The sequence below is a fragment of the Mustela nigripes genome, chromosome 3 (genome assembly GCF_022355385.1).
Source record: "Mustela nigripes isolate SB6536 chromosome 3, MUSNIG.SB6536, whole genome shotgun sequence".
Lineage (NCBI taxonomy): Eukaryota > Metazoa > Chordata > Mammalia > Carnivora > Mustelidae > Mustela > Mustela nigripes.
The window spans coordinates 12,054,414-12,079,541 of NC_081559.1; the positions used below are offsets into that span (position 1 = coordinate 12,054,414).

The window sequence follows — 25,128 nt, forward strand, 5'->3', positions numbered from 1 at the left end:
GGTACTGTGAGATTGGTAGAATTTGTAGGATGGTGCAACTCTCACATCACTTTTTAAACTCCAAGAAGAGAAAGAATCTCTGTGGTTAACAATTAACTGTTTGCTTCTTAAGGAACTTCTGGATTTTAGAAGTATTGGGCATCAGTCCTTATGCTGTATCTGCATGAGCCTCACTCCAGAAGTGCCCCTCAGACACTGCGGTGAAATAGTCATTGACTGTGATTTAAATTATTGTAGGATTCCAATATGAGATACGCAACCAAGAGATATTAGCGTTAACAGATGATATTACTTCGGATAAAAGAGAAATAAAACAGGCCCAGCCTGATTGGCAAATGGACGGCGGTTACTGCGTTCATTGACAGCCAGAAGGCTTTGGCTGCTTTGTCATTTAAGCATGATTCATGCTCTGAGGCGCTGCCGCTTTGTTTCCCCGTCGCGATCACAAGGCACCCCTTCGAAGGGCTGTATCCCAACCCCAGTCTACCTGCCGGAGGATGTATGTTGCATTTTGCAATAACTGTGTGGAATTCAGGAGACATTTAGAAAGATCAGTTTGTCACCACAGCTGCGTTCAGAGAAGAAGGGTTCCAATTATAACAAAAGAAGCCAAGGGCTGGTAAAATCGAATGGAAAAAGGTACAGAGTAGAAGGCGACAGACCCAGGAATCCCCACAAAACCACAGAATGAAACTCAGCCAACTACTTGATAATGAGCGGGGAGTGAAACTGGCCAGAGCAGGTAGGAGAAGGGCAGGTGAGAGCTGTCTGCAGTAGACTTCGGGGGCCGTGATCGCATGGAAGGGAGGCAAGAGGAGCCGCACAGAGCACATGACACCAGTAAGCAGCATACTGCCTACAGGGGAGGGGCCGAGATGGGGATGACGGCAGGACAAAGAACTTCCCGTCCACCCTCCGGGTTTTGGCCGAGACCCCTGATAAAGACAGATTAACAAAAGAAACACGAACAAAAGTTTATTAACATGTGTACCTCATGTATACATGGGAGAGACCCAGAGAAACGTCAGGAAGCTCCCTAGGGGGCTCAGAATTCAGAATTAAATGCCGTTTCAGCAGGGATGGGGGCAAGAGGGGGGTAGGTGTAGGCCTCTCAGAGGAGAGTAAATGATTCTAGAAAAGATGAGAGGACTCTCAGAAGGACAGACGGGAGGCGTGATCACTTGTAACGGTGTGTCTGAGTGTGGTGTCCACTTCTAGGCTCCTGTCCTGTGACAGAAGGCAGCAGTCTCACCGGGTTGACAGAACCCTCCAGGGGGGGATTTATGACAATTGAGTTCCTTAGAGGCTCTGTCTTGAAGCAGATGAGGGGAGTTCAAATACTGCCTTGCCTTGCGTTGCTGTTTTTCAAGTGCCTGCGGCTCACGATGATCCGTACACTGCAGTTCCATATTTGAGAGTAGGGGGCGAATTCTGTGACCCTTCAGAGAGCAGAGCAGACAGAGCAGGAGTGGGGAACGGGCAGCACTCGAGATCACGGACGCCGTTCGCGTGCACCTGTTGTACTCGGTAGAACTGCCAATCCTCTGTGCCAAGGACGAGGAAAGCACCTGTTGGTCCCACTGCCCCTGTGTCTCTTGGGCCCAAGACAGAAGCTCTGTTGACCACAGCAACAGTTGAGAAATGGGTTTTACCCTGGGCCCATGAATTCCTTGGGTCCACAAATATTTGGGGAGTAGGACTAGAATGGCATCCATACAACAGGATAGTACCCCTTAAATGTTTAATAAATGGAGTTTTTCTGCCATCCACCTGCTGGGCAGACAGGCTGCCTCTTCCATCATCCGGGGCTCCTCAGCTCGAGGCCCTCGTGGTGGCCACTGGGCCCGGAGGCTGCCGGGAGCCCAGCCGGCTCTCCTCGGGGCCTTCACAGTCCTTCCCCCGATGCCATGGGCAGGAGCGCAGCCCACAGTGGGGCAATGATTTTACCTTACTCTCTCTTAGTGAAGAAGGAGAAAGTCTTCATACAGGAAATCTGGCTTCATGGCTTTGCCCTTCATTTGCCTGCTTTATGCTCTTCGGTACAGGCCGGAAGGACCGGAGCATCACCTCCGAGCTCATGGGCATCCTTTCTCCGAGCCATTCCCATAATCTCATTCTCTCTGCGGGGCTGGGGGACAGCACATGCTGGCCTCGCCCCCCCCCCCCCAACCTGCTTTGTCCTGCTTGGCACCTGAGGAGTTAAGGAGGCTCTGAGCAGAAGCTCTTCATCCACAAGAAAGTCCTGAAGCCAGATTGTCTGGGATCAGATGGTCCCCGGCAATTTCTCACTGCAGCCTCCCTGAGGCAAACTCACCGAGATGAAATGTGGTCTAGTTTTAACTCTTTTTAACATCGAATCTGGCTGCCGCTGCAGATTGATTTCTTGAAATTCCCTTTGAAATTCTGCTTTCATTCCTCGGTAGCCACGAGCAGGTTCCGCTCGCCGGCTTATCAACCACTGCCAGTCCCGGGACTGCTCCCTATCCCAGCATCTTTGTTTATGAAGGACACCGGACTCGATGGGGCTCACCCCTGCTTCCAAAGGAAGACACTGCCCCTCAGTATCTTCGTCTCCGGGTTTAAGGAAAAATCTTTCAAGAGCAGAAAATGATAAATCTCTTCCTGCTAAAGTGCCTTTCTGATTCTTTTTATTATTGTTATTATAACTCCTCTGTAGAAAAGAAGCAAGACAGTAGAAACATTTTTATAAAATGACACTTTATCTCTGTGATTAACTGCATAATAAACCGTAAGGGCTTTGCCATGGCAATCTCCTCCTTACACCTTATTGCTTTAATAATAAAAGCTTTTTTATGGCAATAGAATAAAGTTTTACTATCCAGACAGTTTAGATAAAATGAGAAGATGTGTTTTGGGAAGGATAAAGGGCACATCTGAAACATGTGAGGTCAGCATAGGTTTTATGTGAGCTCAGTTGATAGAGAACGTGTTCGATGTGTCTTGAGTCTGGTGCCCTCCGGAGGACTTTATCCAACCATTTAAAGAATGTTTAGTGGGGGGGTGCCTTGGTGGCTCAGTTACCTGAATGAACATCAGACTCTTGATTTCGACTCAGGTCTGGATCTGAGTCTTGAGATAGAGCCCTGCGTGCTCAGCAGGAAGTCGGCTTGTCCTTCTCCCTCTCCCTCTGTCCCTACCCCTGCCCTGAACGTGGTCTCTCTCTCTCTCTCTCAGATAAGCAAATAAATAACTGTGAATTCTAAAAAAGAGAACTTATAGTGGTCAGTGAAAGGCTAGTTAAAGAGTTCTGTATTTCTGTCAAGTACAGAGGATTACCGTTTCAAAGCAAAAATGTTCAAAAGCAGGAATTACAGATGATCAGTGAGGGAAAGCCCAAATTTCAATAATTTATTACCACCCTAATTTGCATACAGAAACATCAACTATCTGTTTTGATTCTGAGCCAAACCCTGTGTGGTTCAGTGATTATCATTGCACTGTTATTCATAAGCTTAGGTCTCAAATGATTAGATTCCATCAGTGGCAAAAATGATATAAATTTTTGCTTAAACGTGATTTATATGCAAGCGCTACAGTATAATGATTAAGAAGTTTCATTATTGTTATCCCACAGAAAAATAAATACGTTGTCTCTCCTGCTCTTCACTGTTGGGCAGTTTCTTCAAGTTTTTATTTAAATTCCAGTTAGTTGATATATAGTGTCATGTTAGTTTCAGCAGTAGAATTTCATCACTTACCTATGACACCCAGTGCTCATCCCAAGGGCCCGTCACCCATTTAGCCCATCCCCTGCCCATCTCCCCTCCAGCAACCCTCAGTTTGTTCTCTAGGGTTAAGAATCTCTCATGGTTTGTTTCCCTTTCTCTCTTTTTTTTTTTTAATCTCTTCCTCTATGGTCGTCTGTTTTGTTTCTTAAATTGCACATATGAGTGAAATCATATGTTTCTTGTCTTTCTCTGCCTGACTTATTTTTCTTTGCATTATACTCTCTAGCTCCATCCATGTTGTTGCAAATGGTAAGATTTCATTCTTTTTGATGGCTGGATAATATTTTATGTGTGTGCGTATGTACACACATTCACACACACACACACTATGCCTTCCTTTCATCAGTTGATGGACATTTGAGCTCTTTCCATAATTCGGCTATTGTTACTACTGAGCAGTGTCTTGTTGAGCAACCCATAACAGTCTAAGACCATAAAGTTGAACAGAAGTTTTTAAAACTCAGAGTTTCTCCCTGAAAAAGTGATGACTTAGTGGAGACCTGAACGAAGACTCACAGTTAATGAAATAAAGAACAGCAGGGTTGGGGAGCAGAGTTGTCTTCCAGCAGCAGGAAGGGCATGTGCCAAGGCCCTGTGGTGAGGAGAGAGCAGAGCAGAGACCTTGCAGGGTTTCATGAAGCTGGTGCCTAGCACACAGTAGGCACTCAGGTTGTGTTAGTTATGATCAGCTCTCATTCTGAAGCAACTCAGGGCTAACCTCTGTCTGCACAGGGGTACCTAAAAAGCAAACACGTGACCTTTCTGCTCCTTGGTAGGTAGGAATGTGGTCTGTGACACTGCCTGTGATTTCTCTATGACTCTTCAACTCTCTGATGTCATTCCTCTCAAGACCCTCCCTCCGGGCCTCTGTACCTGCTGACCCCGACCCAGGGCTTTGCCCAGCACGCTCCGTCCTTGCCAGCCTGCAGAGTGTTTCAGGAGGCGCACTCGTATGTATCTGTCCCAGGAGCCCTGAGGAGATCCAGCAGGGCTCACACATGGCGCTGAGGCACGTGCTCATGGAGCTGGCTCTGACACCAGGCCCTGGAAGGTGCTGGACGCAGCCTTCCCTCTTTCCCTCCTTTGGTCTGGCTCCTCGCTGTCCGACCTTCACTGCTGGCCTTTCCGACTGCCGCCTCTCTGTCCTCCGTGTCTACTTCCCATGATGTCCTTCCCTTCCGCGGTCCTGCCGCCTTTAAAGTGAAGCCCAAACAGACCCTCAGGCGTAGCTTGCTGAGATTCTGGAGGGAGGATCGGAGGGCGCTGCTTCCGCTGGCCCCGAACCCTGGTCTGTGTTCTGCGCAGGGTCCGGATTCAGCAGGGATCCCTGGCTTGCCTTCGTGCACGTGAGTTTTGAAAGTAGTCGCACGTAGCGGTGCTTGAATTACTGAGACGCTTGAGGACAGTCTTTTGTTGAAATACCCAGAGGAGTGGAAGCACGGTTTGATGCCAGCTTCACGGACGCCTTCACAAACTCAAGTGGGCATTAAGCAGATTAACAGTTTCCTGTGAAAACCTGCATCCCTCCTGTTGCTGGCCCGGAAGGTCCGAACTAACCACTGTGTCAATATCTAGCTTTGCTGAGGATGTGTTGGGCCTGAGGATAGGTCTTATACCCCTGATGTCCATCTTGTTAAACTCTCTGGGCACATAATTATGTGAACAAACTTAATCAACAAGAATTTACCCCGATCTTGCAGCTGGCAAAGAAATTAGCAAAGGCCCCTTCCTCCTCCATTCTCCCCTCCCAACACACACACAGGCGGCAGGGCTCCCAGCCTCCAGGCTCCGGGCCTTGTTTGGGAGCTGGGTGGGTCGGAGGACCAGCCAGGCTGCCCTGGCACTCACCCTCGGGAAGCCTGAGCACACCCACTCCTGTATCCTGGGCCTGAATTTCCTTTGGTTCATCCCTTGCATGCTCTCGGATCCCAGCGACTCTAATTAGAAGCCTTTGGGTTGGTTTTGGGGGGTTGGGGATATGGAGGTATTTCTTACCATCATCATTTTCTTCCCTTTCCAGCTGGTTTTCCGCTTTTTCTCCAGTAAGTCCGGCAGGTCCTCTCACCTTCCTCTCCCCTTTGCCGAAAAGCCAGTGGGCTCCACGGGGATGGTAGGGCGCCTTCCTCCCCAGCTGCATTGCTCTGCCCCATCACCCTTGCCGGCACGGGGCAGGCGCTCAGCGAGTGCTTGTGCCACGGCTGAATGTTCTCTGAGTCTCCGCATTTCCCGTGCTCGCTGTGGCCTAAGCCCGCGCGCCCCGCTGCAGCCGGCAGGTGCACGGGGAGCTCGAGTTAGCTGCGGGCTCGCACGATTCCGCCGCAGTATCCCCGCCCCCTAGTTCTTGGCACTCCTGTTGGTGTCCAGTGGAATTCACATCCCTCCCTGAGATTTGTGTCCGATCCAGGGGGGAAGGCGGGCCGGATATTCTCGCGCTCAGTCGCCTTCATCTGTTCAGCCTCATACTGACCCAAACGTGGAAGGCGGCCCCTGCTCGGTGTCTGTGTGCGCACCTGCTCGCGTTCAGACCGTCCGCGCCCCGTACAGTGACGGTCCGGAAGGCTCACATCACACTGCAGGCCGTGTACACCTTCGGCCTTGTGGCTCCTGGAAGTTCCTGTGCGCGCCCCACCCCCCCAACCACCACCACCGCTGAGGTCTCTCTTCGGCTCTTGACCCCCCACGGCCCCACCCTTCTTGCTGACTTCTCCCCTCCTCTTTGGCCTCTTTCTGTAGGGGATACAAATTCAAAACGTGTTCCCAGGCAGAGAAGCTGAGTCGTATCGTTGTGACTGGGGCTCCTGACTCCAGATTTCTAGGTTCTCCCCTTGTCTCTCTAACAGCTCATCCGTTAGCCTCCCTTTCCTAAGCAAACGTGGAACTGCCCTCTCCGTGTGAGACACAAACCCAAAAACACAAACACAAAAAGTTGCCTGGCCCATCTTGGCTACATGTGTGAACTTGACAGAGGAGCTAAATATACCTCATAATCAGGGGCACACAAGCCTCTTTTGACTTAACTCAGCATTTCATATGATTAAGACACATATGCTGGTTTATGAGTAGATGGTCTCTGGGAAGAAATGGAAGAAGCTGGTGTTGGTGGAGACGTCCAGGGAAGGGAGCCAAGTACACGGGGACAGAGGGGAGATGAAGACTTTTATTTCCTCTGTTTAAAACACATTGACATCATACGTATTTAATGTCAATAAAGAAGTTACGGGTATCCTGATGGACCGGTCGGTTCTTTCCCTTGGGATTTCCTCGTTGGAACGAGCTGAGTTTCTCAGCACACAGTCCTGACTCACCAAGTGTTCAGGTTCTATTGTCTGGATGAGGAGCCCAAAACTCCTATAGACATATCTTACAAAATATGAATATTACAAAATATTCGTCCTAAGAGGAAATAAATTTTAAATACACTTTAAGTTTTAAAAGTACACCTGATGGGGGAAAAACATATCGGTTGGAACAGAAAGGTAGTAACTAGGGATGCTTACTGCCATGTATTGAAGCACCTTAATTATGAGTTCACAAACTGTACAAACAAGCAAAAAAATCTCATTGGTTTCTGCGGAGGGAGGCCAGGGAACCAGCTATATCATTTGGAAAACGGATCTCCCAGCATTTATCCTGCTGACCTACATAAATTGTACTACATGTTAACCCGAATAGTTGGTAAGGCAAAGTTTCTCTTTGTGCAAGACTTCAAGGTAAATAAATGAATAAGGAGTAGTAGAATTTGAATAGCCCCATTTTTAAAACACTATTTATCCAGGTAAGCATCATCAGTGACTGCTGATAATCGTAAAAAAATAGAGACACCCTTTGTATTTCCTACAGATTTGTTATGAGATGTAAGAATTTGAATACGTTCAGGTTTGGTTTTTTTCTAAAAGGAATATTTATAACTGCGTTGGGTCGTTATATGTCTGCTGGTGGAAGGAGGTAACATTAGGTACCCTTCCTGAAATATAAGCAAATCTAATCAGATGTATATATCTCATACCATATTCATAGGAAAATTTAAAGAATGGGTAAAATAATACCATGCAGTACAAATCAGCAAAATTAAAACCTTGGACAACTTAACAGAACAAACAACCTGCTTTCTTCAACAAATGAGTTGCAAACAGGCTGTGGAGAGATAAAAACAGATTTCCTAGACAATTAACCAATGCAGTGGCCAGACTTACTTAGATCCTGGCCCAAACAAACTGTTAACAAATACATAGGGAACAAATATGTAGGGAAATTTGAACATTGAGTAGATACCTGATAATATTAAATTATTGTTAATGTTTTTAGGTATTCTAGTATTCTATGTAATACTATGGTAGTAAAAGTATAAAGTAATACTATGTAATATAAACACTATGTAATATAAAGTAATATTATGTAATACTTTGTAATACTATGTAATACTATGGTTGTAGTCCCAACAAAGTCGTTATCTTTGCGAGATATGTATTGAAGTATTGATGGTTGAAATGAAAATTTAAAAATACCTCGCATCTATACTTATCTATACATGAAAATCTGTGAAAGGATATGCAGCTGACCCTTGAGCAGTGGAGGGGAGAGAGTTGGGGTGCCTACCCCCCACTCAGTCTAAAGTCTGTGTATAACCATTTTGACCCCCCCAAAACTTAACTTACAGCCTCTTACTGACCAGTAGCCTTACTAATACCATAAAGAATCCATTCACACATCTCATATGTTATATGTATTACATAGTATGTTCTTACAATAAAGGAAGCTAGAGACGCGAAAATGTTATTGCAAAAATCATAAGGAGAAGACACTTGTGGTATCGTATTGTGTTTACCCAAAACAACACGCATGTAAGAGGACCTGCAGAGTTCAAGGTGTTGTTCAAGAGTCACCTGGATGAGGGGATTCTGATGCTGTATTCTGTTGTGAGGGGAACTAGGAGTCAGGATGGGAGAGAAGTGAACTATTGGACAGATTATTATTTATGCAAAGAACTAACCAAAAAGTAATACAGTGTGGGGGAAAAAGTTAATTTGAACTTGAAATGCTTCTTTGGGGGAATGAGAACGTATGGAGTTCTATTATAGAACCTGTAGATGGACTGATCCAGGCCCTACTTCTCAAAGCAGATCCCAGGGCCATCTGCATCAGAGATGGGCCCACGTCCCCGCCCACCAGCCAGTATCTGAGGGAGCAACACACAGAAGCATGTGAGAACTACAGGCCTAGATCCCCTGAACCCCGGCTTTTCAAATACTCTTCATATAGTCGTGGAACTTCAGAATTCATAGGGCAAAAATACTGCCAAATTTAAATTCAAAGCAGCACAATTCTGAAAGTCGGAAAAGGCTTTTTTTTTTTTTTTTTTTTTAAGATTTGCTGACAATGATTTAATCAGCAGATGTCACTTTGAAATACTTGGGAGCAACCCTTCCGTGTTGCCTCATTTTTGGAAAGGCAGAGGGTGCTGCTGGCATTGTAACATAGAAATATTTATGGTAATTTTGTATTTTGTTTAATGAAAATAATTTTTCTTGTGCTTCCAGTGCTTATTAAAAGTTTCTCTTTGATTAAGCATTCTTTGCTTTTGTTTCTGTTTTTCCCCTCCCAGCATCATTGACAAAGAAGTTTCATTAATGGCAGAAATGGATAAAGTTAAAGAAGAAGCCAGTAAGTAGACACACGGTTGTTTGGTTAGGCGCCTCCTACTCTGAAGCAATCTGTAGGTCCGCTGGCAGTGATATGGATTCTGAGAAAGGTCCTAAAATTCACACCGAAATCCTGGCTAATGAGCTCTGGGACGTTGGGCAAGTCACGTAGCCCCTGGAGAGCTTGGGCACCTCGTGTGGGCGTGGCCCCAGGAGCACACAGCAGAGCAGGTACTCAGCAGGATAGGTGTCCGGCTGAGTTACTTAAAATTGGGGGCGTATAAAGGGGTACTTACAGGTAATTGGGTTCAAAATGACATTGAATTTAGAATTAAATTTTCAAACATCAGTTTTATGCGTTTGCAACTTCCATATCTTGCTGTGTGCCTTAAAACGATACGTTTCCCTGTTCTTTCTTAGGTTCAGCTACCTCAAGTTTAACACATCACATTCCTCTAAGAAAACTGTCCATTTGAAACTTGACTTAAATTCCCCTTAACATTTCGAATCACATCTTTAAATTAAACGTGTCTGCCTTTTTTTCTGAGCACTTCGGATGCCAGCATCCGAACCAGCCTAAAAGCAAGATGTTCCAAGCTTTTAAACAGCTCTTATAAGTTTAATAATTCAAACGTAGAGATGTACTAAGTGAAGTTTTCTTAAAACACTCCCGGTTCTGTTTACAGACTCAGTCATATCTGCTGACAGCTGCCAGCGTAACACCTCGCAAGAAAATCAATGACAGGTTTTAAGTTGAAATCACAAATGAGACTATTTAATGTCCCAAATACCCTGTTTAAATAATAAACACCCTCAGACAGTCTTAAAATATTCGTATACCCTGGGTTGGATTTATTGTATTCTCCTTATACTTATTTCTAGTTCTCAGTTTGTCCAATGGTCGTAAAACTAGTCAACAGATAGTAGGACAGATTTCAACTCCCGCAAACAGGCTGAGGTTCACGGGTGCGACATTGTGAGACCAGATTGCTTTGTCAGCGGCAATAGCAAGTCCCAGGTTCGGCTGCTAAGCCCTCTCTTAGGATCAAATGCAGTCCCGTGTCATTGATGAGAACCCTAAAACCACATTTTTCACCTGGGATCTAGTCTTACAATTCTTATCTCCTATGCATTTTTTTTTAATTTTTTAAAAAGATTTTGTTTATTTATCTGACTCACAGAGATCACAGGTAGGCAGAGAGGCAGGCAGAGAGGGAGGGGGAAGCAGGATCCCCGCTGAGCAGAGAGCCCGATGCGATGTGGGGCTTGATCCCAGGACCCTGAGAACATGACCTGAGCCTAAGGCAGAGGCTTTAACCGACTGAGCCACCCAGGCGTCCCTCTCCTGTGCCTTTTAAATTCTTTATCCTTACCCAGATTTTTCCTCACTAACTGGATGAGTGACTCTGCACCCCAAGAACCTAATTCCTTCCCCTTCAACAGTGGTGCCTTTCTTTTTACCAGAATGAAGGATCCGACCAAATTTTTCATTCTTTTTCTATTTTTCTTGTCTGGCCCTTGTAATTCAGTAGTCACTTTGTGAAAAGTAACGATTGGTATTTTTGTTACACAATTTTTAAAAAATGATTTTAAGCAACGTCTGAGAATTTCAAATAACAGCAAGTTTTTATGAAATAAAACGAAATGTGATCCAGGGTTCAGCTGTGGAATATTTAGGCAGTTACACAATCCCTTTGAATGTGAAATTATTTTATTTTATAAAATGTTTTTATTTTATAAAGTAAATGGTATTTTATTCTTATGAAGTTTGTTTATTTCTTTCCACATGATGGGGGATTTTCCCTATTTCTTAGGTATAACATATTCTTTCTTGTTAGTTTCATGTCCTATTGATAACAATGTGAGCAGCCAACACAGACACAAAAGGATCTCTAGCACCAAGATACAAAGTTACTAGCACATCCCCTCCTAAGAGATTAACAGTAGACCTCAGATACCACGTGCTCATTCTATCTTTTTTTTTTTTTTAAGATTTTATTTATTTATTTGACAGAGATCACAAGTAGGCAGAGAGGCAGGCAGAGAGAGAGAGGAGGAAGCAAGCTCCCGGCTGAGCAGAGAGCCCGATGCGGGGCTCGATCCCAGGACCCTGAGAGCATGACCTGAGCCAAAGGCAGAGGCTTTAACCTACTGGGCCACCCAGGCGCCCCTCATTCTATCTTCTTGAGAGAATAATATTGGGATCCAAGACCTGTGGTATTTGGAGCATCTCTGGAGAGCTTCCCCATTTTTAAAATTCACTCAATTAATAAACATTTACTGTGCACTCGCATATCACAAACTGGGTTTGACGGCAAACAGCAAACTCTGGGACCTGCACACACACGGAGTTTTAGCTACGCTGCTAAAAGCATGAAATTGGTTGGTAGGGTTTGTCTAACTTCATTCAGTCACTGGTGCCAAGTCTCCTAGTTTGAGAACTGCCCAGAGCCCCGGGGAAGCCATCTTGCTTGCACTGGGGACAAGCAAGACTGAGTTCCAACCCAGATTCCACCTGTTTACTGGCTGTGTGCCTTCGAGCCATTTTGTTAAGCTCCTCAACATCCACGCTTACCTCTCAGAAGAGGCGGAATAAGAATAGTATCATCTCAAATAGTTACTGTAAAGATAAAAGGGGAAAATATATGCCAGGCACTTAGCACAGTGCCTGACCCAGTATGTGTACGAAAAGGGAAAAGCACTCACTAGTGAAGGGGTCAGTCCAGCCTCCTCACATGACCACCAGAAAATGGAGCCGACGGACCTCAACAGCGTCTCTCAGGTGACACAGGCGTGTCTCCACAGGCAGAGGGAACCACTGGATTTCCCTCCACTAAGAAGTGAACTGTCTTGAGATGGCTCATCTCTGGTCTCCAGAGTACTTTCCACATTTTCTGTTTGCTGCCCATGTTACAAACCTTATTTCCTCAGTTATAACATAAGCCCCTCTGTCCGTCATGGCGCCTGACGTAGTGCTGAGAAGACTGTGGGTACTTCATAATATCTGTTAAGTGAATTATTGTAATTAATTCAGTGTCTGTAGGCTGTGGGATCCAATATTAGTAATTGCAAAAAAAAAAAAAAAAACAAAGGAAGTGTATTCTAGATGAACATATCTCACTTTATGAATATTTGAGGTTAGCATTTTTTTAGTGTATGGTACTAAACACGTCATGTAGGTTATTTCATTTAGTTCCACAGTAGCCCTAAAAGTAATATGATTATTACGTTTATAGATGAAGAAGCAAAACATGTTGTAGGGCTGTTGTAGGGCTATGGTCTCAGACTGTTTGAAGGAACTCAAGACCAAAATAGGTGTGTTCTTGGAGCATCAAATTTATTGGAGATAGGGGAAGAAAACATATAAACAGGAGCGCAGATCTATTGGGAGGTGAAGGAAGGACTCAGAACAGTAGGAGGGTAAAAGTATCAAAGAATCTTCGTGCTTGAAACAAACTTTGTGTCCCAGCTCCTCCCCCCAGGATTTCAAGCCCATCCTCTGCTAAAGGGTATTATTTGAGAAGCCCTAAAATTTTCCATGGTTCATGCAACAAGAGCCAGCTTCCTGCATGTTCCAAAAACTTGAAGGAATTCATAAATCCTATTATGAAAGTGGATTTCAGCCTACCAGATAGTGTTTATAAAAAGTACCTAAATAATATTAATGAAGTCCCAAATGCAGTGAAAATGAAAGCTGCATGAAACTGTCTCTCTACAGATTTCCAAAAGGATGTTGCTTTCAAAACATACCTTATTATTCTATTTTAAATTTGAGGATCAATGTATCTTAGGATCTGGTCTGGTTTTGTTTTTGCTTTTTGTTTCTGTGATTGATGTTTTTGAGGTGAACCTGTTAGTGTCCCCACAGAATATTGGCTTTAGATCTCTAGTTTTAAGGCTTTTTCATAATGAAAGGCTTTGAGATGTTAATGAGACTGTATGTAAAACTCATCCCAACACTGGCTGAGGCAAAAGTATTCACTTTCATACACATTTGCATGCGGGTAAACTCAGAATTTATTGGTGATTTTGCACCTGCATTCCTGTTTCAGGACCCATTTATATCTATTTCTACAAAATCTTTTGTGCGAATTCCCAAATTCTTCTCAAAAAGTACAATTATGCCTAATTGTCACCAGTCCCACAAATGATCCATTAAGAAAAGTCAGATCTGTTTAACTGTGTAGTCATTCAGGGTCTGCTGACCCCTTTACCATCGGCTCACCAAGTATAGGCCTTCGGAATTTCTTTTTTTAATCTTTGCAAGAGCAAAGCACTTTGTTTCAACTCCCTGCTCAAGAATCGTTTTTTCATGCTACAGATTTAGTCTCATTCCTATGTTGAATTATGGCAAATACATGAATAATCAAAGGTATAAATGTTAAACATGCCTCAGTGGTCCTTCTAGAAAAAGAACTTCTGTCCTTCTTTGTGTATTCTTTTTTTTTCCCCCAAGACTTATTTATTTGTTTGAGAGAGCGCACTCATGGAGGGGAAGGCCAGAGGGAGAACGAGAGTCTTAAGCAGACTCTGTGCTAAGCCCAGAGCCTGACAGGGGTCTCTATCTTATGACCCCAAGATCATGACCTGAGCCAAAACCAAGAGTTGGACACTTAAGCTCCTGTGGCACCCAGGCACCTCGCATATTGCTTTTTTTTTTTTTTCAATAAGTGTTTTTTTTTTAATTTTTAAAAAGATTTTATTTATTTGTTTGACAGAGAGAGATCACAAGTGGGCAGAGAGGCACGCAGAGAGAGGAAGGGAAGCAGGCTCCCCGCTAAGCAGAGAGCCTGATGTGGGGCTCGATCCCAGGACCCTGGGATCATGACCTGAGCCAAAGGCAGAGGCTTTAACCCACTGAGCCAAACAGGCGCCCCGCATACCGCTTTTAAATAATGGATTGACCCAGTCGTTCAGTCCCTCATTCAGCAAGTGTACATACTGGGCACCCACATTGTACCAGGCCCTAGGCATTGTGGACACGGAAAACTGTAAGTGTAGCCTCTGCCGTGATTGGAGATGCTTCCAGGGGCCAGGCTGGGATCATTAATGAGCCAGGCAGGGCAGGGAGTGACCACGGCACGATGGGCGCCATGCTCCATCCCTAAAGGGTGACAACTCAAGAGTAGCCAGTTGTTGCCACATGTTGGCCAACTGTGGCCAGAAATTCCAATATTTTAGGAGAAGCCAGAAGTCCGGCTTCTGAGTGAAATCTCCTAATTTTTAAATGGAGACAATTCATTTGTATAAGTAACATGTGGACCAAACAAAACATACGTACTCTGTGGCCACCCATGAGAGTAGGCCACCTCTGTGTGCCCTCTTGTGTGACTGGGTAACTGGGACATCATTCAGTAATACGGGGTCTGTACTTGGATGGATTCTTTCCACACCCATCATGGGAACTCGTTCTCGACTAGCTCCCCTGTGTCCTGAAAGACTACCGGCACACATCAGCTTCTGCTCAGCTACATGGGTTTGTAAATGGGAGGCAAGGGGAGTCCTGGTGGATAATCAGAGCATGATTAGAGGAGTTTAGCCAACAATTAGACCTTGTGAGTTATAGATTACTGATTCTATCGACATCTCAACATTCATATCAGCATTAGTGATAATGTTTCTCTGTCTGTAGAATGGATTATAGTTTGCAGGAAATCTTAACTCTTGATTGCTTTTCAACTTTTCGAGGGGTTTTGAAGTGGCTGTTTTTGACATTTATACATTAAGAACCCTTACGGTGAGAAATCATTGTTCAGCTCTGCGTGTATGCTGTGAATCTGGTCTAATAAAGCAGTTGACTTTTGTTCAGCCAAGAAAGGAATGTAACTCCAATATGTGTAGCGTCTTCATTGGGTGGACTTCTTTCTTCTCATAACTCAACATGCTTGTCCAAAAGAAAGGAAGGCAGTTCGTCTGTGACTTCAAGTTAGAGAATAAGCTATCTCTCGGAAGAGGAAATTTTGTATTTAAATCTCACTCTATGTGATTGTATGCATTGCTTTTGAGCTAGCTGTAGAATCTTTTGGGAAACACAGACACATGCACACAAATTCACCTGTGGACTGCTACCTCTGCTTGAACCTTCAGGCCATCCGACAGACATGTGAAATGTGGCACCGGACGGAAAGCTCCCTGGTGTCTTCTGCGCGGATGCTAAAGAGGATACACAAATCCCGTCCAAGCGGGTTTTGACTCACCCTGGACATTTTTCCATGGGGGACGCTTAAAACAAGGCACTCTGGTCTAGAACTTCTCTTTGGTTGCAAAAATGGAAACAGATCTGTAGAGTATCAAAAGCAGAGGCATTTTTTAGTTCACAAAAAGCTAATAAAGTAAAACTTCAATGTCACATTCCAATGATACAGCTAATGGCTCTCAATGAGTAAGTGGTAAAGTTCAGAAGGTCTGACGCTGTTAGAATTTCATAGTCCAGCACATCCAGGAGAATGGTTTTTGCTTAGTGGCCTCCCTATCTTTGCGATATCATTCAGACAGGATTTCGCCAAGTGTCTTTTTTTTGGTGATAGTGGTTCTGAGTAATGCACAAGTTGCAAAGACTAAATTAAGGAAGTGAGATCAGACGGCGGTGAGGAAAGCAAAGGAGACCGTGGGTGTACAGTGAGTCCAAAGGGACCGTGTTTGATTGAGGAGTTGGTGGATAAGACATACAGAAGTGATCAGTCCCGAGCACTGAGGGCCAACCCACCTCAGTAACCAACTCGGAAAACCTAGTCATGGTCCAACAGAGCAATCAGTACGTGGAGGGAGAACCGATCCCAAGAAACAGGTCATTTAATATGTTTAGATCACTGGCCCTAATGCATTATTCTTTCTTATTTGGCAGTGGAAATCCTGACTGCTCGTCAGAAGAAAGCCGAAGAACTAAAGAGACTGACGGATCTGGCCAGTCAGATGGCGGAGATGCAGCTGGCGGAACTCAGGGCAGAAATTAAGGTCAGTTCTAAAATATCACAGCCTGAACCCGGAGCCAGAGATCTGATCCCCATTACGTTTGTTTTGCATCGATAGAGTGCGGCTCTCTGAGGATCTGATGTAATGCACCCAGCTTTAATGTTCTTTCCCAGTGCTGAGCTAGAGAATACAGAAGGGCAAAGAACCCACTAATCACTGTATTTAAGTCTACTATGGTTTGCAGGGATATATTATTACAGAGGAGAAGTACGAGCTCTTTTCTTAGTCAGTAGAGACTGACCCAAATAAAATGTATTCAACCACGAATTAGAGCTGGAATGGGGGATATTATTTTCACCATATGTAATTCAGGTGTATGTATATAAGCACTCCGACATGGGAACACACAGCGAGTGTGAACCTGGTAGAACAGTAAGGATGCTAAAGCTTACATAATACACAGCGACTTCTTTCTTGTATCCTTTTCTAGCTGACTTGCCCTTTTATTAAGAAGACCACCCACAGATATGTATTTATTGGATCTCTATAGTGGCAAGCGATAGAAGCTGACCCTGGCTAACCTCGAGAATAAGAGGAAGTTGAAAGAAAATGAGTGCAGCTCTCCAAAGTGTGATCGGAGGACTCCAGGCTACACTTGGGCAGAAACCCAGGCAGCCTCCTGGGTGACGTAGACAGCTGCAATTACCAGACTTTCTTCAGGGTGCCGTTAGAGTGGGGGACCTTTAGATGTCATCAGCCTTTGTGCCACCCCACCCGATTCACGTCCCAAAGAAAGAGATTCTGATTGGCCTCAGCCTGAATCACAGACACCATTGGGCTAAGGGAGGCCTTGACTGACCCACCAACACTGGGGATCTTTGAAACTGCATTGGGATACAGTTATCAGGAGGAGAGAGGTTCCCAAAAGGGCAAAAACAAGTGTCTACAACAAAACGGGAACTTCCAGTTTCTACATTTTCCATTATCCTCTTCTTTTTCCCCAATGCCCTGAACATACACACATGGGCTCAGCATCAGCATCTGCCCAGCTTCTAGGGTCTAGAGTGCTTTGAGGACACAATTGCTACTCGCTTTCTAAGTAGGACCGTCTGCTCATCCAGGCATAAAAGTTGCTGGGGTGGCAGAAAGTGGCAAATGACTTCAGTCCCCTCTGCCCTGGTTAAGCATGAAAAGGAGCCCCTTGGGGATAAGGACCTCTCTGAGGGTCCTGAGAAGTCCTGATGGTCGTTCCCTTCTCGTCTGGTCTTTGTTGTTGCCAACCAGTCCCTTGCAATGTCTTCCCACCCAGCCTTTCTGCCTCCACTGTCTCCCTCCAGCCTGGTCAGCCACCCTAAGACCGGAGTCGCAGTCCAGAGCAGATCTGCCCCCCCCCCATTATGGCCTACCCTCCCCTCAGAATGAAATCCAGAGCTGGACCCCATTATTTATATATATATTTTCCAAGCTCTGTGCCCAAGGGAGGAAGGTGAAATTGCCAGCTCCAGGTCTGGTGACATCTGCTTACTTTCCAAGTTTCATTTCTGCCTACCCAGATGCAACTCATCAAAAAATGGTTAACAGCACAGGCTTTAGGCCAAAACAGTCCAGCTCCTGTGACCTTGGGTAAATTAAATTCCTCTCAGATTCCTAGAACCTTGATTCCCTCTCTATAAAATAGAGATAATAACAGAACTGACTTCATAATAATACGATCAGATGAAAATGAGACTATCTGTTAAGAATTTGGTCCACGTCTGGTAAGTGATCAATATATTTCTTTTAATGTTCCAGCACAAATGCTCCCTCTCACGTAACACTTCCCCTATGCCCCTTAGGAGGAAATCATTCTTCCTCTTTTGTATTCCTCAAGCACTTACCACATTCTACCTCGTATTGTGGTTATCTGTTTCCCTGGTCTTGTGGTAAACTCTCTGGCAAATTCAGGAGGGACTGAGTCATAGTTATTTCTGTATACCTCACTCTGTCATCTACACACAGATCTTAATTTTAAATGAATTGAAAAGTAATCTCTTTCCTACTTCCTTAAACAGCACTTGAAATTCTACCATTCAAGATAATGTTTTCTAGTTACTAAAGCCTTTTTGAGTGTCCTGCTTCCCTGTTAGGATGGGGAAGGATTACGTGTCTTCTTTCAAGAGTGGGTGACACCTTAGCAAGTCATTGGCCAAATTAGAAAGACTGCCAGAATGCAATCCTGCGATCCCAAAATCTGTAACGGGACAGAACATGCTAGAAGGTGGGCGAGGGGGCTGAGAGTTAGGCACGGGAGTCCAGATGCACATTTTGCCGGATCACAGTTTTCTCCAGGTCTGGGCAGGAGAAAGACAAAACCCTTACAGAATCCTGAAAGGAGAAGGTGATGGATGTTTCTCCAGGCAAGTCAGACCAGGCCCGGTTTGACGGAACCTCCCAGGGGCAGAGCCGGCATGCCCGGCCTCCTGGTTAGCAGGGACAGCGGCCGCTGAAGGGCAAAGCGACTGAATCCGCTGAGTGCCTGGGTCACTCCCGTAACCGTGGGGCTCTTGTCTCCTCCAGCACTTCGTCAGCGAGCGGAAATACGACGAAGAGCTCGGGAGAGCCGCCCGGTTCTCCTGCGACATCGAGCAGCTAAAGGCCCAAATCATGCTCTGCGGAGAAAGTGAGTTTTGCGTACTTGCTAAATAATTCTGTGTGAGTTAAGCTCGGTGCTATTTGGAGTTGATATCGGAAATGTCAGGTGTGCGGTCCCCCAGGGGGGTTAAAGCGAGGTCTAAAGAGATTTAATGATCTAAGGTCACGACACAAGTCACTAGAAATGTCAAGATTTGAACTTAGAGTCTTCAAATGCCACTGCCCGTCCGTAAATCCCCGGGATTTATGAAGCAGAACAGAACGGGTCAGCTAGTCTATATCTTTTGCAAACTTTTCTTAAGCACCGCCGGATAAACTGCCTTTCTGAATTTCCACCAGCCTGGCTCCACAGAGACCTGTTACCCTGAGAGCTGGGCTCCCTAACAAGTCTGGGGACAATCGGCTCTGGTCATAAAGGGCCCAGCTGTCGTCTGTGAACGGCTCTCTGTGCCTGGAGTCTCTCCCCCTGGTGGGTTCTGTGTGCTTGCGGGGGGAAGTCTGCAGATAATGAAGGACTTCACTTCAACCATTAGCTTTAGGCTTGTTCGCTATTAAGCCTTAATTAGAGCAGTTAATGTGCAACAAAATTGGCTGATCTTTCTTTTTTCTCCTACTCCAGCCACCCATGGGGGCGGGTGGGGACGCGAAGGGACAGTGAGATGGCGAGTGAGATGGCGTTCAGGTGGGGACAAGGAGGAAGGAAGGACTGGAGAGGGACGTGAATGCCCCACAACCTCAGAGTCCGCTGGACATTTGCAACGTGGCTGCACTTTTGTTTTCAAAGTCAAAAGTGCTTCCCCCCCCCCAAGTATAAAAAATAGAAGCTTGATCTAAAAATCAGAGAGCTGTATTAAATAGAACATGCCATTACCATTGTGTATCCCTCACACTTTCTATGCACGTTTCACTTGGGTTAAGTCAAATATTACATCTCTCATGATACTGTATGTTATAATTTATTATCCTATACTACATAATACAAAGGAATTGATTCGTTTTTATCATTTCACAATATACGGTTGAGATTTTTCCATGTCAACATTTAACTCATAATTTATATGAATATAACTGACACAACCAGTCCCCTAATTGTGGACCAGTTGCTACCAACTTTTTCACTGTTAAAATAACACCACTGTGGGCTCCATAGCTCAGGGCTTAGAGCACTGGTCTTGTAAAATAACACCACTGTGAGCATTCTTGTTCACGTATCTTTAGCAGTTATCTGATTTTCTGACTGAATGTCTTTTTTTTTTTTTTTAAGATTTTATTTTTGAGTAATATTTATAGACAACATGGGCTTGAACTCAACCCCAAGATCAAGAGTCACACGCTGTACCAACTGAGCCATCCGGGAACCCCCCTCCCGATGTATTTCTTTTCAATTATTTTCCTTTTTTTTTTTTCTATGTGTTCCCTCCCTCGTGTCATAATCTACCCATTTATCATTCTCTACCCCCCCCCCATTTGCCCCATCTGAAAAACAAATGAGTGGGTTCACAGTTGGCCATTTAACTGTCCATGCAAGTTTCCACTTCAGCCTGGTGATGAGTGAGACCCTGAGGCCAAGTGACTGTCCCCATCTGAGGAGGGATGGTTGGTGCAGCTTCACCCCCTTCCCTCCAGAGCACTTCCAGGGCCATCTCGTGGAAGGAACCATCCCGTACCAAACAGCAAGTGTCCACACGAGAGACAGCCTCCCCTGTTGGAGACAGTAGTCGTCCAACAGAGGACTCCTTCCAGCTCAGCCTTGTTGAGAACACACTGGAAACCCACAGCTAATGAACCAGAGTCATCCCTGAGCTGTAGGAAATAATGACCACCCCCTCCCCGCTGAAATTGTATCTAGTGAACACAAGAGCCACTGAAATCCCCTGGTCACGTTGGGACAGTCCCCAATGGGCTGTCACACCTTACTTACAAATAAGGGGACTAGAGATGCATCCCTGTCCTTCCCATTTCTAATGTTCTGTGGTCCCTCCTCGTCCCTGCTGATCCTCTGGAAAAACCCAAGGATGAAGTCCGATCCAATACAGGTAGCACAGAACGTTGCTTTTAAAAAATTGTTGACAATTTTAAGATTCAAAGGTCTGATTGCCCAGCACGGCAGTCAAATTCCGGTGAACGGTGAGAGGGAGGTGGTAACTTCATCCTTGAGCGGTTCCCTCCAGCCCGGACTCAGGATCATCACACAGAAATCATCCCAGCCCAAACCACCTCATTCAAAACCGGCGGGGCTGGGGATCATGAACACTGAAGAGCCCAGTCCACTGGGATCTGTGTGATGAGGCACTGACTCGAGCTTTGACTCGGGACCCACCTGCAGATGAGCTGTAGAAAATGGCATCAGGAAAGAGGCCGGATCATGTGGCTCTCGTGGGACATGAACAGTGCTTTAGGGCCTGTTTGGGCCGGCAGGCCTGGCTCCGTCATCACAGAACGTGCATGACCCAAAGTGACAAAATTCCTGACACCCAGCAGAACATCCACGTGTCCACATGCCTCCTGGTCCTCCTGTGTCTCCGCAGCCCCCACTGGTCTAGCGAGCAGACGGCAGGCCTGGGCTTGGGAACAGGGAAGCCGAGAGGCAGATCACCCTTGTGCACAGGTGCGAGAGGGTACTTCGAGACTCCGCTGTCTCTCTTCCTTCTGCGGTTCCTAGCCTAAGGAATAACACTACAGTCGCTCATATATGTCTTCTTGCCGACAAGTGTTTCCCAACTTGTATGATGATGCCGTCATCACCGTCCGGTGACTCTCCCAGACAGGACAGTGCCCTTTCAGATGACATCTTAAATATATATACATGTACATGTTTTGAAACTCCTGTGTGTCTGTATATATACATATATTTATGCGTGTGTGTATGTGTGTATATATTTTAAAGATTTTATTTATTTGACAGAGATCACAAGCAGGCAGAGAGGCAGATGGGGGGTTGGGGAGCAGGCTTCCTGCTGAGCAGAGAGCCCGATGTGGGGTTCGATCCCAGGAACCTGGGATCATGACCCGAGCCAAAGGCAGAGGCTTAACCCACTGAGCCACCCAGGCACGCATATATATATATATATATATACATATATATATATATATATATATATATATATATATGCTTTTTGAAGCTCCTGCCAGTGTCTCCCGTCTGCTAAGGGCTTCCCGAGGCGGGAGGGGTCATGGCGCAGCCGGTAACGCCAGGCGCTTTCTCGTTGCAGTCACACACCCAAAGAACAGCTATTCCTCAAGAACGCCCTGCAGCTCCCTGCTGCCCCTGCTGAACGCCCAGGCAGCAGCCTCTGGAAAACAGAGTCACTTTACCCGAAAATCGACCAATCACAACAAGCCCTCGGAGGGTAAAGCCGCAACCCCCAAAATGGCCAGCAACCTTCCCAGCGCTGCCGACAGCTCTCCCCAGGCCGTGCCAGCTAATAAGCAGGTGAGCCTGTGCTGGGAGGCCAGCGTGCGCTGCCCCCGGGGGTCCCGCAGACCCTGGTGCCCGGACGAAACTACCTGCCGGGCTGGGGAGGCCTCTGGCCCCCGGGGGGCCTCCCCGAACTCCCCTGGTCAGTCCACACACATTCCAGAGGCCCTTTTCCAGGCAGATGAGGTGGCCTGCATACGCCTGAAGGAGCCAGCCCTTCTTGTGCCTTTCAAGCCACACCCCTCACCCCCCAACACACCCCTGCACCCCCCCCCTCCTCCCAACACCCCCCCCCCCCCCCCCCCCCCCCCAAGCCCCAGACATGGGAATAAGATTCCGTACCTGCTCACTGACACTACTGATGAAAGGAAACCTGGCGTCTGTTTTGTAAGTTCCTTGAATTCCCAATTATGTGTAGTTTTTCAGCACAAGGCCAAAGTCAGTTCAAACTTCCCTGTCTTCTTCTGGGCTTTCGGTAAAGAGAGTATCTTTCAAAATGACATTGGTAATTCCTCTCTGCCGTGGCTCCTAAAAATAGAAGCGTCCAAAGGTCAGTCTTCCTTCTTTCCTTCTGCTCCTCCACTGTATGCCTAAGAAGCGATTTCCCCCTGGTCATTAGAGGATGAACAAGACATGGGGTTTGATGATACAGACGTTGGGCGTGCTATAAAGACAGCTTTCATGGTCTCTAAGAAAGAGAGCTCAAGTAAAGGGACTTCTTTAAAGCATTCCCAAATCCTGGTTTTCCAGCAGGTGCCCTGTTGGATTCTGTGGTCTAGGGTTTTTAGCCTTCTCATAAATGACACTGACAGGCATTTCTCTGGGCCCAGACATCTTTCCCAACGTGAAAAGAGCACTTTGACAAGGAGCATTTCATATATTCATGGGCTAAAGATCATTATCAGGTCTGTTTTACTTGTCATCTAAACACATCTTCACACCATTTGTTCTTTGGTCATTACTAAACCCCATACAAAAAGTAAGTCTAAAATTTAGGCAGGGTTTCCCTTTCACTTTTCTAAAAACAAAAGAAGCCAAATTAAATGCGAGCGACATAGATACTTTTTTAGCTCACTGTTACCATTTCCAGTAAAACATTTCAGGAGATGGCTCATTTAAGCCGAAATATTCTTCCATAGAGAAGCCAGAACACTGCAGACCTAGGCAAGAAGGGCCCTTGGGCCAGGCCCTACACTTGGGAGTAACCCCTCCTGGCCCTCTCGCAGCCACGGACCTCCCTATGGAGCAAGCCCGAGGAGATGCCAGGACTCAGAATCGGTACTCTCCCTTCTGGAAGGTGCTCCAAATACTCCAGATCCTGAATTCTAGTCCCAAAATGGCCCCAAGCCTGCTCTTAGGATCTGTTTGGACCGCTTTCCTGGATATGGCACCCTGAGAGCCAACCACTCCACTGGTGTGCACACCCCCAGGTCCAGAGCAGGATTACTTGGGGGTGAGGACGAAGCTGAAGCAGGCTGGAGCGCCCACATTCATGCGTGCAAGGCCCACTCACAACGCGGGAAGGAGTCAGAGCAGGGAAGAGACACTACTCACTCGTGCGGTTATATGGGCCTTTGTACTGCCCGGTTCCTACATGACGAGGGGTGGGTCTGCCCTAAACCTATACCATCCAGTCACTGCGCACAAATTCAGAACTTTGTATCTTTATAAGCCATAAAATCACACATTTTAATAATAGAAGTTTGATTTTCAGTAAAGGTCTCTGTTCATGGAACCAACTATTTACGGATCTTGTCAGGAAGACCATATGCGAAATGGGAACGTCTCTATCATTTTCTAACTGTAGACCTTGGGCAAGTGTCTTATATTCATTATCCTCATCTGTAAAATGAAGTAACAGCAACTACCTTAAAGGGTCAGTGTGAGGACACATGAGACAGTCCCTTGCGTGAGACCCGGCATGCTACAAGCGCTCAGTGAATGTTGGCTGTTACTGACCTCGAGGAGTTCAGAAATCCTTCCCTTGTACAGGGACAGACACACTGACTGTTGCTTCCTCTCTACTCTTCCATTTACATTCGTGGCTGCTGGTTTGTTGAAGGGTGCCAGTTTTCCAGTATGATGCTTCAGAACTCATGTTGGCTGAGAACTCTGAAAAGTTTATTAGAAGAACGAATCACCTGTAGGAAAATTCACATCACCTCTACAGCCTGCCAAGATCTACCAGATAGACCTCAGCCTTGTGTTTACCCAAGACGATGTTTCTAAGCTATGATAGTTGTTTTGAGATAAAAATAGAAAAGCTACTTTAGAGAAGAAAACTTACAAACTGAATTTTAAGCAGAATTTTACATTTTGCTTCTATATCTAATGAGAATTCCTACACCTAATCCATTTAGAAGGTCCCAGAAATTTTCACGGTAGAGAATTACCATTGTCCTGCCTCTGTGTTAACATTTTATTCCATGATATTTTCAGTGTATTTTATGGGGTTTCGTTGGTTCTGGCATTGTCTCTCTTAGACTTCTGAAACCTCTCTTCCAACATCAGTCATTTTCTTGGAGTTCCACTCACAAGATGGTCTGCTGTTCTTTTAAGCTTGAGGATTGTATCAGCTCGACCCCATTTGCATGTTGTCATCGTCCTCTAGGGTGTGAAAAAGGTTACCTGTGGCTTAGAGGTTTGGTTTCCCTGATGTCATCTGGAGTTTGGTGCCATCCAATACCCATCTCTTTTCTTTTCATTTTATCTTTTCTTTTTTCTTTCTTTCTTTCTTTTCTTTTCTTTTCTTTTTTTTTTTTTTTTTTTTTTTTTTTGT

At 45.6% G+C, this 25,128-nt stretch overlaps 1 protein-coding gene across 4 annotated transcripts in view; it reads left to right on the top strand.

The window, feature by feature from the left end:
- SPATS2L (spermatogenesis associated serine rich 2 like) overlaps nucleotides 1-25,128 on the top strand; it is a 165,882-nt gene that overhangs the window by 139,697 nt on the left and 1,057 nt on the right. For all 4 annotated transcript variants that reach the window (XM_059393143.1, XM_059393144.1, XM_059393146.1 and 1 more), the window contains 4 exons: nucleotides 9,352-9,410; nucleotides 16,233-16,342; nucleotides 18,857-18,959; nucleotides 22,144-22,364. In XM_059393143.1, the coding sequence (XP_059249126.1) occupies nucleotides 9,352-9,410; nucleotides 16,233-16,342; nucleotides 18,857-18,959; nucleotides 22,144-22,364 (493 nt within the window). The remainder of the gene's footprint in view (nucleotides 1-9,351; nucleotides 9,411-16,232; nucleotides 16,343-18,856; nucleotides 18,960-22,143; nucleotides 22,365-25,128) is intronic.